At 53.7% G+C, this 15,404-nt stretch overlaps 1 protein-coding gene across 2 annotated transcripts in view; it reads left to right on the top strand.

The window, feature by feature from the left end:
• The window catches only part of LOC148134151 (uncharacterized), a 55,244-nt gene that overhangs the window by 27,333 nt on the left and 12,507 nt on the right, over positions 1 to 15,404 (top strand). Inside the window, exons 1-2 of one of the 2 annotated variants that reach the window (XM_087985681.1) lie at positions 10,318 to 10,415; positions 13,838 to 13,925. In XM_087985681.1, the coding sequence (XP_087841807.1) occupies positions 10,327 to 10,415; positions 13,838 to 13,925 (177 nt within the window). In that variant the 5' untranslated portion in view covers positions 10,318 to 10,326. Of the gene's footprint in view, positions 1 to 10,317; positions 10,416 to 13,837; positions 13,926 to 15,404 lie in introns of those variants that run through there. The other variant, XM_087985680.1, reaches the window with a different exon arrangement.

Genomic DNA, 15,404 nt, shown 5'->3' with positions numbered 1-15,404 from the left:
GTATGTGAGTGTGTGAGTGTGTGTGTATGTGAGGTGTGTGACTGTGTGTATGTGAGGTGTGTGACTGTGTGTATGTGAGGTGTGTGAGTGTGTGTGTGTGGGTATGTGAGGTGTGTGACTGTGTGTGTGTATGTGAGGTCTGTGAGTGAGTGAGTATGTGAGGTTTGTGAGTGTGTGTGTGTATGTGAGGTCTGTGAGTGAGTGAGTATGTGAGGTTTGTGAGTGTGTGTGTATGTGAGGTGCGTGAGTGTGTGTGTATGTGAGGTGTGTGACTGTGTGTGTGTATGTGAGGTGTGTGAGTGTGTGTGTATGTGATGTTTGTGACTGTGTGTGTATGTGAGGTGTGTGTATGTGATGTTTGTGACTGTGTGTGTGTATGTGAGGTGTGTGTGTGTATGTGAGGTGTGTGACTGTGTGTATGTGAGGTGCGTGAGTGTGTGTGTATGTGAGGTGTGTGAGTGTGTGTGTATGTGAGGTGTGTGAGTGTGTGTGTATGTGATGTTTGTGACTGTGTGTGTGTATATGAGGTGTGTGTGTGTATGTGAGGTGTGTGACCGTGTGTATGTGAGGTGTGACTGTGTGTGTATGTGATGTTTGTGACTGTGTGTATGTGAGGTGTGTGAGTGTGTGTGTATGTGAGGTGTGTGACTGTGTGTATGTGAGGTGTGTGAGTGTGTGTATGTGAGGTGTGTGAGTGTGTGTGTGTGTATGTGAGGTGTGTGACTGTGTGTATGTGAGGTGTGTGAGTGAGTGTGTATGTGAGGTGTGTGAGTGTGTGTGTGCGTATGTGAGGTGTGTGAGTGTGTGTGTATGTGAGGTGTGTGAGTGTGTGTGTATGCGAGGTGTGTGAGTGTGTGTGTATGTGAGGTGTGTGAATGTGTGTGTATGTGAGGCGTGTGACTGTGTGTGTGAGGTGTGTGAGTGTGTATGTGAGGTGTGTGACTGTGTGTATGTGAGGTGTGTGAGTGTTTGTGTATGTGAGGTGTGTGACTGTGTGTATGTGAGGTGTGTGACTGTGTGTATGTGAGGTGTGTGACTGTGTTTATGTGAGGTGTGTGTAAGTGAGGTGTGTGACTGTGTGTATGTGAGAGTGTGTGAGTGTGTGTGTATGTGAGGTGTGTGAGTGTGTGTGCATGTGAGGTGTGTGACTGTGTGTATGTGAGAGTGTGTGAGTGTGTGTGTATGTGAGGTGTGTGACTGTGTGTATGTGAGAGTGTGTGAGTGTGTGTGTATGTGAGGTGTGTGACTGTGTGTATGTGAGGTGTGTGACTGTGTGTATGTGAGGTGTGTGACTGTGTGTATGTGAGAGTGTGTGAGTGTGTGTGTATGTGAGGTGTGTGACTGTGTGTATGTGAGGTGTGTGTGTGTATGTGAGGTGTGTGACTGTGTGTGTATGTGAGGTGTGAGAGTGTGTGTGTATGTGAGGTGTGTGAGTGTGTGTATGTGCAGTGTGTGAGTGAGTGTGTATGTGAGGTGTGTGAGTGTGTGTGTATGTGAGGTGTGTGAGTGTGTGTATGTGCAGTGTGTGAGTGAGTGTGTATGTGAGGTGTGTGAGTGTGTGTGTATGTGAGGTGTGTGACTGTGTGTATGTGAGAGTGTGTGAGTGTGTGTGTATGTGAAGTGTGTGACTGTGTGTGCATGTGAGGTGTGTGACTGTGTGTGTATGTGAGGTGTGTGAGTGTGTGTGCATGTGAGGTGTGTGATTGTGTGTATGTGAGAGTGTGTGACTGTGTGTATGTGAGAGTGTGTGAGTGTGTGTGTATGTGAGAGTGTGTGAGTGTGTGTATATGTGAGGTGTATGAATGTGTGTATATGTGAGGTGTGTGACTGTGTGTATGTGAGGTCTGTGACTGTGTGTATGTGAGGTCTGTAACTGTGTGTACGTGAGGTGTGTGAGTGTGTGTGTGTATGTGAGGTGTGTGAGTGTGTGTGTGTATGTGAGGTGTGTGAGTGTGTGTGTATGTGAGGTGTGTGAGTGAGTGAGTATGTGAGGTGTGTGAGTGTGTGTGTATGTGAGGTGTGTGAGTGTGTGTATGTGAGTGTGTGTGAGTGTGTGTGTGTGAGGTGTGTGAGTGTGTGTGTATGTGAGGTGTGTGAGTGAGTGAGTATGTGAGGTGTGTGAGTGTGTGTGTATGTGAGGTGTGTGAGTGTGTGTGTGTGAGGTGTGTGAGCGTGTGTGTATGTGAGGTGTGTGTGTATGTGAGATGTGTGACTGTGTGTGTATGTGAGGTGTGTGACTGTGTGTATGTGAGAGTGTGTGAGTGTGTGTATATGTGAGGTGTGTGACTGTGTGTATGTGAGAGTGTGTGAGGTGTGTGTATGTGAGGTGTGTGAGTGTGTGTATATGTGAGGTGTGTGACTGTGTGTGCATGTGAGGTGTCTGACTGTGTATATATGTGAGGTGTGTGAGTGTGTGTATATGTGAGTTGTGTGACTGTGTGTATGTGAGGTGTGTGTGTATGTGAGGTGTGTGACTGTGTGTATATGAGGTGTGTGAATGTGTGTGTGTATGTGACGTGTGTGAGTGTGTGTGTGTGTATGTGAGGTGTGTGCATGTGTGTGTATGTGAGAGTGTGTGAGTGTGTGTATGTGAGGTGTGTGAGTGTGTGTGCATGTGAGGTGTGTGACTGTGTGTATGTGAGTTGTGTGACTGTGTGTATGTGAGGTGTGTGTGTATGTGAGGTGTGTGAGTGTATGTGTGCGTATGTGAGGTGTGTGAGTGTGTGTGTATGTGAGGTGTGTGACTGTGTGTATGTGAGAGTGTGTGAGTGTGTGTGTATGTGAGTTGTGTGACTGTGTGTATGTGAGGTGTGTGTTTATGAGATGTGTGAGTGTATGTGTGTATGTGAGGTGTGTGAGTGTGTGTGTATGTGATGTTTGTGACTGTGTGTGTGTATGTGAGGTGTGTGTGTGTATGTGAGGTGTGTGACTGTGTGTATGTGAGTGTGTGTGAGTGTGTGTGAATGTGAGGTGTGTGACTGTGTGTGTATGTGAGGTGTGTGACTGTGTGTATGTGAGTGTGTGAGTGTGTGTGTATGTGAGGTGTGTGACTGTGTGTATGTGAGAGTGTGTGAGTGTGTGTGTATGTGAGGTGTGTGTCTGTGTGTATGTGAGGTGTGTGACTGTGTTTATGTGAGGTGTGTGAGTGTGTGTAAGTGAGGTGTGTGACTGTGTGTATGTGAGAGTGTGTGAGTGTGTGTGTATGTGAGGTGTGTGAGTGTGTGTGCATGTGAGGTGTGTGACTGTGTGTATGTGAGAGTGTGAGAGTGTGTGTGTATGTGAGGTGTGTGACTGTGTGTATGTGAGGTGTGTGACTGTGTGTGCATGTGAGGTGTGTGACTGTGTGTGTATGTGAGGTGTGTGACTGTGTGTGTGAGGTGCCTGAGTGTCTGTGTGTATGTGAGGTGTGTGACTGTGTGTGTATGTAAGTTGTGTGATTGTGTGTATGTGAGGTGTGTGTGTGTATGTGAGGTGTGTGAGCGTGTGTGTATGTGAGGTGTGTGAGTGTGTGTGTATGTGAGGTGTGTGAGTGTGTGTATGTGCAGTGTGTGAGTGAGTGTGTATGTGAGGTGTGTGAGTGTGTGTGTATGTGAGGCGTGTGACTGTGTGTATGTGAGAGTGTGTGACTGTGTGTATGTGAGGTCTGTGACTGTGTGTGTATGTGAAGTGTGTGAGTGTGTGTGTATGTAAGGTGTGTGTGCATGTGAGTTGTGTGACTGTGTGTATGTGAGGTGTGTGACTGTGTGTATGTGAGGTCTGTAACTGTGTGTACGTGAGGTGTGTGAGTATGTGAGGTGTGTGAGTGTGTGTGTATGTGAGGTGTGTGAGTGTGTGAATGTGAGGTGTGTGACTGTGTGTGCATGTGAGGTGTGTGACTGTGTGTGTATGTGAGGTGTGTGACTGTGTGTATGTGAGAGTGTGTGAGTGTGTGTGTATGTGAGTTGTGTGACTGTGTGTATGTGAGGTGTGTGTTTATGAGATGTGTGAGTGTATGTGTGTATGTGAGGTGAGTGAGTGTGTGTGTATGTGATGTTTGTGACTGTGTGTGTGTATGTGAGGTGTGTGTGTGTATGTGAGGTGTGTGACTGTGTGTATGTGAGTGTGTGTGAGTGTGTGTGCATGTGAGGTGTGTGACTGTGTGTGTATGTGAGGTGTGTGACTGTGTGTATGTGAGTGTGTGAGTGTGTGTGTATGTGAGGTGTGTGACTGTGTGTATGTGAGGTGTGTGACTGTGTGTATGTGAGGTGTGTGAGTGTGTGTGTGTGTATGTGAGGTGTGTGACTGTGTGTATGTGAGTGTGTGTGTGTATGTGAGGTGTGTGAGTGAGTGAGTATGTGAGGTTTGTGAGTGTGTGTGTATGTGAGGTGTGTGAATGTGTGTGTATGTGAGGCGTGTGACTGTGTGTGTGAGGTGTGTGAGTGTGTGTGTATGTGAGGTGTGTGAGTGTGTGTGTATGTGAGGCGTGTGACTGTGTATATGTGAGGTGTGTGAGTGTGTGTGTATGTGAGGTGTGTGAGTGAGTGTGTGTATGGTGTGTGAGTGTGTGTGTGAGGTGTGTGAGTGTGTGTATATGTGAGGTGTGTGACTGTGTGTATGAGAGGTGTGTGAGTGTGTGTGCGTGGTGTGTGTGAGTGTGTATGTGAGTGTGTGACTGTGTGTGTATGTGAGTGTGTGACTGTGTGTATGTGAGGTGTGTGAGTGTGTGTGCGTGGTGTGTGTGTGTGTGTATGTGAGGTGTGTGAGTGTGTGTGTGTGTGTGTATGTGAGGTGTGTGACTGTGTGTATGTGGTGTGTGCATGTGAGGTGTATGAGTTAGTGTGTATGTGAGTGTGTGTGTATGTGAGTGTGTGACTGTGTGTATGTGAGGTGTGTGAGTGTGTGTATATGTGAGGTGTGTGACTGTGTGTGTATGAGAGGTGTGTGAGTGTGTGTGTGTGGTGTGTGTGTGTGTGTATGTGAGGTGTGTGAGTGTGTGTGTGTGTGAGGTGTGTGACTGTGTGTATGTGGTGTGTGTATGTGAGGTGTATGAGTTAGTGTGTATGTGAGTGTGCGTGTATGTGAGTGTGTGACTGTGTGTGTATGTGAGGTGTGTGAGTGTGTGTGTATGTGAGAGTGTGTGAGTGTGTGTGTATGTGAGTGTGTGTGAGTGTGTGTGTATGTGAGGCGTGTGACTGTGTGTGTGAGGTGCCTGAGTGTCTGTGTGTATGTGAGGTGTGTGACTGTGTGTGTATGTGAGGTGTGTGAGCGTGTGTGTATGTGAGGTGTGTGAGTGTGTGTGTATGTGAGGTGTGTGAGTGTGTGTATGTGAGGTGTGTGTGTGTATGTGAGGTGTGTGACTGTGTGTGTATGTGAGGTGTGTGAGCGTGTGTGTATGTGAGGTGTGTGAGTGTGTGTGTATGTGAGGTGTGTGAGTGTGTGTATGTGCGGTGTGTGAGTGAGTGTGTATGTGAGGTGTGTGAGTGTGTGTGTATGTGAGGCGTGTGACTGTGTGTATGTGAGAGTGTGTGACTGTGTGTATGTGAGGTGTGTGAGTGTGTGTGTATAAGAGGTATGTGAGTGTGTATGTGAGGTGTGTGAGTGTGTATGTGAGGTGTGTGTGTGTATGTGAGGTGTGTGACTGTGTGTATGTGAGGTGTGTGAGTGTGTGTGTATAAGAGGTATGTGAGTGTGTATGTGAGGTGTGTGAGTGTGTATGTGAGGTGTGTGAGTGTGTGTGTGTGTGTGTGTATGTGAGGTGTGTGACTGTGTGTATGTGAGTGTGTGTATGTGAGGTGTGTGAGTGAGTGAGTATGAGGTTTGTGAGTGTGTGTGTATGTGAGGCGTGTGAGTGTGTATGTGAGGTGTGTGAGTGTGTGTGAGGTGTGTGACTGTGTGTGTATGTGAGGTGTGTGACTGTGTTTATGTGAGGTGTGTGAGTGTGTGTATGTGAGGTGTGTGACTGTGTGTATGTGAGAGTGTGTGAGTGTGTGTGTATGTGAGGTGTGTGACTGTGTGTGCATGTGAGGTGTGTGACTGTGTGTGTATGTGAGAGTGTGTGACTGTGTGTATGTGAGAGTGTGTGAGTGTGTGTGTATGTGAGGTGTGTGACTGTGTGTGCATGTGAGGTGTGTGAGTGTGTGTGCATGTGAGGTGTGTGACTGTGTGTATGTGAGGTGTGTGAGTGTGAGTGTGTGTGTGTATGTGAGGTGTGTGAGTGTGTGTATGTGAGGTGTGTGAGTGAGTGTGTATGTGAGGTGTGAGTGTGTATGTGAGGTGTGTGAGTGTGTGTATGTGAGGTGTGTGAGTGAGTGTGTATGTGAGGTGTGTGAGTGTGTGTGTATGTGAGGTGTGTGAGTGTGTGTGTATGTGAGGTGTGTGAGTGTGTGTATGTGAGGTGTGTGAGTGTGTGTGTATGTGAGGTGTGTGAGTGTGTGTGTATGTGAGGTGTGTGACTGTGTGTGTATGTGAGGTGTGTGTGTATGTGAGGTGTGTGAGTGTGAGTGTGTGTGTGTATGTGAGGTGTGTGAGTGTGTGTATGTGAGGTGTGTGAGTGAGTGTGTATGTGAGGTGTGTGTGTGTATGTGAGGTGTGTGAGTGTGTGTATGTGAGGTGTGTGAGTGAGTGTGTATGTGAGGTGTGTGTGTGTATGTGAGGTGTGTGAGTGTGTGTATGTGAGGTGTGTGAGTGAGTGTGTATGTGAGGTGTGTGAGTGTGTGTGTATGTGAGGTGTGTGACTGTGTGTGTATGTGAGGCGTGTGACTGTGTGTATGTGAGGTGTGTGAGTGTGTGTGTGTATGTGAGGTGTGTGAGTGTGTGTATGTGAGGTGTGTGAGTGAGTGTGTATGTGAGGTGTGTGAGTGTGTGTGTATGTGAGTTGTGTGACTGTGTGTGTATGTGAGGCGTGTGACTGTGTGTATGTGAGGTGTGTGAGTGTGTGTGTATAAGAGGTATGTGAGTGTGTATGTGAGGTGTGTGACTGTGTGTATGTGAGGTGTGTGAGTGTGTGTGTATGTGAGGTGTGTGAGTGTGTATGTGAGGTGTGTGAGAGTGTGTGAGTGTGTGTGTATAAGAGGTATGTGAGTGTGTATGTGAGGTGTGTGAGTGTGTATGTGAGGTGTGTGAGTGTGTGTGTATGTGAGGTGTGTGAGTGTGTGTGTATGTGAGGTGTGTGAGTGTGTATGTGAGGTGTGTGAGTGTGTGTGAGGTGTGTGAGTGTGTGTGTATGTGAGGTGTGTGAGTGTGTATGTGAGGTGTGTGAGTGTGTGTGTATGTGAGGTGTGTGAGTGTGTGTGTATGTGAGGTGTGTGAGTGTGTATGTGAGGTGTGTGAGTGTGTGTGAGGTGTGTGAGTGTGTGTGTATGTGAGGTGTGTGAGTGTGTGTGTATGTGAGGTGTGTGACTGTGTGTGTATGTGAGGTGTGTGAGTGTGTGTGCATGTGAGGTGTGTGAGTGTGTGTGTATGTGAGGTGTGTGACTGTGTGTGTATGTGAGGTGTGTGAGTGTGTGTGCATGTGAGGTGTGTGAGTGTGTGTGTATGTGAGGTGTGTGAGTGTGTGTGAGGTGAGGTCTGTGAGTGTGTGTGTATGTGAGGTGTGTGAGTGTGTGTGTGTATGTGAGGTGTGTGACTGTGTGTGTATATGAGGTGTGTGACTGTGTGTATGTGAGGTGTGTGAGTGTGTGTGTATGTGAGGTGTGTGAGTGTGTATGTGAGGTGTGTGAGTGTGTGTGAGGTGTGTGAGTGTGTGTGTATGTGAGGTGTGTGAGTGTGTGTGTGTATGTGAGGTGTGTGACTGTGTGTATGTGAGGTGTGTGAGTGTGTATGTGAGGTGTGTGAGTGTGTGTGTATGTGAGGTGTGTGAGTGTGTATGAGAGGTATGTGAGTGTGTATGTGAGGTGTGTGAGTGTGTATGTGAGGTGTGTGAGTGTGTGTGTATGTGAGGTGTGTGAGTGTGTATGTGAGGTGTGTGAGTGTGTGTGAGGTGTGTGAGTGTGTGTGTATGTGAGGTGTGTGAGTGTGTGTGTGTATGTGAGGTGTGTGAGTGTGTGTGTATGTGAGGTGTGTGTGAGTGTGTGTATGTGAGGTGTGTGACTGTGTGTGTATGTGAGGTGTGTGAGTGTGAATGTGAGGTGTGTGAGTGTGTGTGTATGTGAGGTGTGTGTGAGTGTGTGTGTATGTGAGGTGTGTGACTGTGTGTGTGTGAGGTGTGTGAGTGTGTGTGCATGTGAGGTGTGTGACTTTGTGTGTATTTGTGGTGTGTGAGTGTGTGTATATGTGAGGTGTGTGACTGTGTGTGTATGTGACTGTGTGACTGTGTGTGTGTGAGGTGTGTGAGTGTGTGTGCATGTGAGGTGTGTGAGTGAGTGTGCATGTGAGGTGTGTGATTATGTGTGTATGTAAGGTGTGCGAGTGTGTGTGTATGTGAGGTGTGTGTGTATGTGAGATGTGTGAGTGTGTGTGTATGTGAGGTGTGTGTGTGTGTATGTGACGTGCGTGAGTGTGTGTGTATGTGAGGTGTGTGACTGTGTGTGTGTGAGGTGTGTGAGCGTGTGTGTATGTGAGGTTCGTGAGTGTGTGTGTATGTGAGGTGAGTGTGTGTATGTGAGGTGTGTGAGTGTGTGTGTATGTGAGGTTCGTGAGTGTGTGTGTATGTGAGGTGAGTGTGTGTATGTGAGGTGTGTGAGTGTGTGTGTATGTGAGGTTCGTGAGTGTGTGTGTATGTGAGGTGAGTGTGTGTATGTGAGGTGTGTGAGTGTATGTGTATGTGAGGTGCGTGAGTGTGTATGTGAGGTGTGTGAGTGTGTATGTGAGGTGTGTGAGTGTGTGTGAGGTGTGTGACTGTGTGTGTATGTGAGTTGTGTGAGTGTGTATGTGAGGCGTGTGAGTGTGTATGTGAGGTGTGTGTGTGTGTGTATGTGAGGTGTGTGTGAGTGTGTGAATGTGAGGTGTGTGTGAGTGTGTGGTGTGTGAGTGAGTATGTGTATATGAGGTGTGTGAGTGTGTGTGTATGTGAGTGTGTATATGTGAGGTGTGTGAGTGCGTGTGTGTATGTGAGGTGTGTGAGTGTGTGTATGTGAGGTGTGTGAGCATGCGTGTATGTGAGGTGTGTGACTGTGTGTCCATGTGAGGTGTGTGAGGTGTGTGACTGTGTGTGTGCATGTGACGTGTGTGAGTGTGTATGTGTGTATTTGAGGTGTGTGACTGTGTGTGTACATGAGGTGTTTGAGCATGTGTGTATGTGAGGTGTGTGAGTGTATGTGTATGTGAGGTGTGTGAGTGTGTGTGTATGTGAGGTGTGTGTGTGTGTGTGTGTGAGGTGTGTGTATGTGAGAATGTGTCAGTTGTGTGTCTGTGAGAATGTGAAGTGTGTGTATGTGAGTGTGTGAGTATGTGTGTGAGGTGTGTGAGTGTGTGTATGTGAGGTGTGTGAGTGTGTGTGTGTGAGGTGTGTGAGTGTGAGGTGTGTGAGTGTGTGTGTATGTGAGAGTGTGTCAGTTGTGTGTCTGTGAGAATGTGAAGTGTGCGTGTGTGTGAGTGTGTATGTGAGGTGTGTGAGTGTGTGTGTGAGGTTTGTGGGTGTGTGTATCTGAGGTGTGGGAGTGTGTGTGTGAGGTGTCTTAGTATGTGTGAGGTGTGTGAGTGTGTATGTGAGGTGTGGGAGTGTGTGTGTGTGCGAGAGTGTGTCAGTTGTGTGTCTGCGAGAATGTGAGGTGTGTGTGTGAGAAAGCGTGAGATTCAGGGGTGTGTATATTTGTGTGTGAGAGTGTACCTTTCTGTGTGTGTGTGAGGATATGTAATTGTGTGCGTGTGAGTGGGTGTGAGAGTGTGTGGGTTTTTTTGTGCGTGCACATGTGAGAGTGTGTGAGCGTGTGTGTAGATACGAGATTGTGATTGTGTGTGTGTGTGTGAGAGAGAGAACGAGGGTTACAGGGAGTGACTGTGGGGGAGAGAGAGAGATGTGAGTGTGACCATATGTGCGTGTGTGTGTTTGTGCGTGTGTGTGTGAGAGAGAGACTGGACGATGACTGCGAACCCACTGGGGTAAGACCCCATCTGGAAACCTGCCTTCCTAACCTGGTCTGGCCTCCATGTGACTCCAGGTCCACAGTGCTGTAACTGACCATTTCACTGCCCCCTGGGCCTAAAGGATGCATTAAAAACGCCCACAGACACTGTAGAGGTCAGAGACACAGTGTCGTGTGTGTTCTGTAAATTACACCATTGTCTCTTGACCAAACAATAAGATGAGGCTCCTCCAGTTTCAGCACCATGGTAACCAGCAATAAGACAGTTCCCACAGAGTTCCAGCCTCTCTCCGGTCGGAACTGTCACAGGCTCACGGCCGACTCCATGGGAGCGGCAGAGGGCATGGTGCCCTCAGGAAAATCACCTCAGTCCCTCAGACCACAGGAAATGCTCTCACTGACACCCGCCAGAAGGTCAGCGCTGAGGGAGCGGGCGCTGTGGGAGGGTCAGTGCTGAGGGAGCGGGCGCTGTGGGAGGGTCAGTGCTGAGGGAGCGGGCACTGTCGGAGGGTCAGGGCTGAGGGAGCGGGCACTGTCAGAGGGTCAATGCTGAGGGAGCGGGCACTGTGGGAGGGTCAGTGCTGAGGGAGTGGGCACTGTCGGAGGGTCAGTGCTGAGGGAGCGGGCACTGTCGGAGGGTCTGGGCTGAGGGAGTGGGCACTGTCTGAGGGTCAGTGCTGAGGGAGTGGGTGCTGTCGGAGGGTCAGTGCTGAGGGAGTGGGTGCTGTCAGAAAGTCAGCACTGAGCGAGTGGGCACTGTTGGAGGGTCAGCACTGAGGGAGTGGGTGCTGTCGGAGGGTCAGTGCTGAGGGAGTGGGCGCTGTCAGAGAGTCAGCGCTGGGGGAGTGGGCGCTGTCGGAGGGTCAGGGCTGAGGGAGCGGGCACTGTCAGAGGGTCAGCACTGAGGGAGTGGGCGCTGTCAGAGGGTCAGCACTGAGGGAGTGGGCACTGTCAGAGGGTCAGCACTGAGGGAGTGGGCGCTGTCAGAGGGTCAGCACTGAGGGAGTGGGCGCTGTCAGAGGGTCTGGGCTGAGGGAGTGGGCACTGTCTGAGGGTCAGTGCTGAGGGAGTGGGCACTGTCAGAGGGTCAGCAGTGAGGGAGTGGGCGCTGTCAGAGGGTCTGGGCTGAGGGAGTGGGCAATGTCTGAGGGTCAGTGCTGAGGGAGTGGGTGCTGTCTGAGGGTCAGTGCTGAGGGAGTGGGTGCTGTCAGAGGGTCAGTGCTGAGGGAGCGGGCTCTGTCTGAGGGTCAGTGCTGAGGGAGTGGGTGCTGTCGGAGGGTCAGTGCTGAGGGGGTGGGTGCTGTCGGAGGGTCAGTGCTGAGGGAGTGGGTGCTGTCAGAGGGTCAGTGCTGAGGGAGTGGGCGCTGTCAGAGGGTCAGTGCTGAGGGAGTGGGCACTATCAGAGGGTCAGTGCTAAGGGAGTGAGCACCGTCAGAGGGTCAGTGCTGAGGGAGTGGGTGTTGTGGGAGGGTCAGTGCTGAGGGAGTGGGCACTGCCGGAGGGTCAGTGCTGAGGGAGTGGGTGTTGTGGGAGGGTCAGTGCTGAGGGAGTGGGCACTGTCAGAGGGTCAGTGCTGAGGGAGTGGGTGTTGTGGGAGGGTCAGTGCTGAGGGAGTGGGCACTGCCGGAGGGTCAGTGCTGAGGGAGTGGGCGTTGTGGGAGGGTCAGTGGTGAGGGAGCGGGCACTGAGGGAGGGTCAGTGCTGAGGGAGTGGGCACTGAGGGAGGGTCAGTGCTGAGGGAGTGGGCACTGAGGGAGGGTCAGTACTGAGGGAGTGAGCGCTGTAGGAGGGTCAGTGCTGAGGAAGCGGCTGCTGTAGGACGGTCAGTGCTGAGGGAGCGGTCACCGTCGGAGGGTCAGCGCTGAGGGAGTGGGCACTGAGGGAGGGTCAGTGCTGAGGAAGCGGGCACTGATGGAGGGTCAGTGCTGAGGGAGTGGGCACTGAGGGAGGGTCAGTGCTGAGGGAGTGGGTGCTGTCGGAGGGTCAGTGCTGAGGGAGCGGGCACTGTCTGAGGGTCCGTGCTGAGGGAGCGGGCGCTGAGGGAGGGTCAGTGCTGAGGGAGGGGGCACTGAGGGAGGGTCAGTGCTGAGGGAGCAGGCGCTGTCGGAGGGTCAGTGCTGAGGAAGCGGGCACTGTCTGAGGGTCTGTGCTGAGGGAGCGGGCGCTGTCGGAGGGTCAGTGCTGAGGGAGTGGGCACTGTCGGAGGGTCAGTGCTGAGGGAGTGGGCGCTGTCGGAGGGTCAGTGCTGAGGGAGCGGGGGCTGTCGGAGGGTCAGCGCTGAGGGAGCGGGCACTGAGGGAGGGTCAGTGCTGAGGGAGCGGGCGCTGTCGGAGGGTCAGCGCTGAGGGAGCGGGCACTGTCGGAGGGTCAGTGCTGAGGGAGCGGGCGCTGTGGGAGGGTCAGTGCTGAGGGAGTGGGTACTGAGGGAGGGTCAGTGCTGAGGGAGTGGGCACTGTGGGAGGGTCAGTGCTGAGGGAGAGAGCGCTGTGTGAGGGTCAGTGCTGAGGGAGTGGGCACTGTCGGAGGGTCAGCGCTGAGGGAGCGGGCACTGTCGGAGGGTCAGTGCTGAGGGAGCGGGCGCTGTGGGAGGGTCAGTGCTGAGGGAGTGGGTACTGAGGGAGGGTCAGTGCTGAGGGAGTGGGCACTGTGGGAGGGTCAGTGCTGAGGGAGAGAGCGCTGTGTGAGGGTCAGTGCTGAGGGAGTGGGCACTGTCGGAGGGTCAGTGCTGAGGGAGCGGGCACTGAGGGAGGGTCAGTGCTGAGGGAGAGGGCGCTGTGGGAGGGTCAGTGCTGAGGGAGTGGGCACTGTCGGAGGGTCAGTGCTGAGGGAGCGGGCACTGAGGGAGGGTCAGTGCTGAGGGAGGGGTCGCTGTGGGAGGGTCAGTGCTGAGGGAGTGGGCACTGAGGGAGGGTCAGTGCTGAGGGAGCGGGCGCTGTGGGAGGGTCAGTGCTGAGGGAGCGGGCGCTGTGGGAGGGTCAGTGCTGAGGGAGTGGGTGCTGTGGGAGGGTCAGTGCTGAGGGAGAGGGCGCTGTGGGAGGGTCAGCGCTGAGGGAGAGGGCACCGTGGGAGGGTCAGTGCTGAGGGAGTGGGTGCTGTGGGAGGGTCAGCGCTGAGGGAGAGGGCACTGTGGGAGGGTCAGTGCTGAGGGAGAGGGCACTGTGGGAGGGTCAGTGCTGAGGGAGAGGGCGCTGTGGGAGGGTCAGTGCTGAGGGAGAGGGCGCTGTCGGAGGGTCAGTGCTGAGGGAGCGGGCGCTGTCGGAGGGTCAGTGCTGAGGGAGCGGGCACTGAGGGAGGGTCAGTGCTGAGGGAGCGGGCACTTAGGGACGGTCAGTGCTGAGGGAGAGGGCATTGAGGGAGGGTCAGTGCTGAGGGAGAGGGTGCTGTGGGAGGGTCAGTGCTGAGGGAGAGGGCACTGTGGGAGGGTCAGCGCTGAGGGAGAGGTCGCTGTGGGAGGGTCAGTGCTGAGGGAGAGGGCGCTGTGGGAGGGTCAGCGCTGAGGGAGAGGGCGCTGTGGGAGGGTCAGTGCTGAGGAAGTGGGCACTGTCGGAGGGTCAGTGCTGAGGGAGCGGGCACTGAGGGAGGGTCAGTGCTGAGGGAGAGGGCACTGAGGGAGGGTCAGCGCTGAGGGAGCGGGCACTGAGGGAGGGTCAGTCAGGTCGAGCAGGTTGCTTTGTGCTCAGGCCCATTGGACGTTGCGATGGTGTCGGTCTGTGCTGCCCGGGTGGGTGCTGTGCTTTGGGGTAGGCCTTGGTCTATTCTGGTCAGTGTGTGCGGGAGCGGTGTGGGGTTAAAGTTCAGGGGTCATGACCCTAACCTGCCTCTCGGTCTTTCTACAGGATCCACTTGCACTCTCTCGGCATTGGCTCAGGGAGAGCAGAGCAGGGTTCATGTCCACGGTCGGGGAAATATTGGACGAAGGCGCCCGTGAGTATCAGTCAGGGGTCAGCCCCCCTGCCCCTCCATTTCATCCTTGACCTTTCCACCCCCCACCCCCCTCCCGCCCCCCCCCCCACCCCCAACCAAGTCATCACAGGTTTAATCTATTCCACAGCTATGCACACCCGCATTCCCCCCTAATGTCATTCCCAAGCTGGCCGGGCGTGTGCTGTCGGCTATTCAGCACAGGCAGGCAGCATCGCCCACTGTCGCTGGGGCACCATCGGCACCACGCGCTGAACCAGGATCCAGCCCAGGTTCCGAGGGTCAGGCTGGGATCCAGTCTCAGGATAGCATTGGGGCTTGGTCTCAGGGTCAGGTTGAGGCCTGGTCTCGGGGATCAGGTTGAGGCCTGGTCTCTGGGATCGGGTTAAGGCCTGGTCTCCAGGCTCGGGTTGGGGCCTGGTCTCCGGGATCAGGTTGAGGCCTGGTGTCCGGAATGGGGTTGAGGCCTGATCTCCGGGATCGGGTTTGGGGTTGGTCTCCGGGATGGGGTTGGGGCCTGGTCTCCGGAATGGGGTTGAGGCATGGTCTCTGGGATGGGGTTGAGGCCTGGTCTCCGGGATCGGGTTGGGGCCTGGTCTCTGGGATCGGGTTGAGGCCTGGTCTCCGGGATCGGGTTGGGGCCTGGTCTCTGGGATCGGGTTGGGGCCTGGTCTCTGGGATCGGGTTGGGGCCTGGTCTCCGGGATCGGGTTGGGGCCTGGTCTCCGGGATGGGATTGGGGCCTGGTCTCCGGGATCGGGTTGGGGCCTGGTCTCCGGGCTTGGGTTGGGGCCTGGTCTCCGGGCTTGGGTTGGGGCCTGGTCTCCGGAATCGGGTTGGGGCCTGGTGTCCGGGATCGGGTTGAGGCCTGGTCTCCGGGCTTGGTTTGGGGCCTGGTCTCCGGAATCGGGTTGGGGCCTGGTGTCCGGGATCGGGTTGAGGCCTGGTCTCCAGGATGGGGTTGGGGCCTGGTCTCCGGGATGGGGTTGGGGCCTGGTCTCCGGGATCGGGTTGGGGCTTGGTCTCCGGGATCGGGGTGGGACCTGGTCTATGGGATGGGGTTGGGGCCTGGTCTCCAGAATGGGGTTGAGCCCTGGTCTCCGGGATCGGGTTGGGGCCTGGTGTCCGGGATGGGTTTGGGGCCTGGTGTCCGGGATGGGTTTGGGGCCTGGTCTCTGGGAAAGGTGTTGAGGCCTGGTCTCCTGAATGGGGTTGAGGCCTGGTCTCCGGGATGGGGTTGGTGCCTGGTCTCCGGAATCGGGTTGGTGCCTGGTCTCCGGAATCGGGTTGTGGCCTGGTCTCCGGGATCGGGCTGGGGCCTGGTGTCCGGGATGGGGTTGGGGCCTGGTCTCTGGGTTCAGGTTGGGGCCTGGTCTCCAGAATCGGGTTGGGGCCTGGTCTCCGGAATGGGGTTGAGGCCTGGTCTCTGAGATTGGGTTGGGGCCTGGTCTCCGGGATCTGGGTTGGGACCTGGTCTCTGGGA

The sequence above is a fragment of the Chiloscyllium plagiosum genome, unplaced genomic scaffold, assembly GCF_037043375.1.
Source record: "Chiloscyllium plagiosum isolate Xiang-an unplaced genomic scaffold, Cpla_swu_hap1 HiC_scaffold_64, whole genome shotgun sequence".
NCBI lineage: Eukaryota > Metazoa > Chordata > Chondrichthyes > Orectolobiformes > Hemiscylliidae > Chiloscyllium > Chiloscyllium plagiosum.
This window is presented reverse-complemented; position numbering and strand designations above follow the sequence as displayed.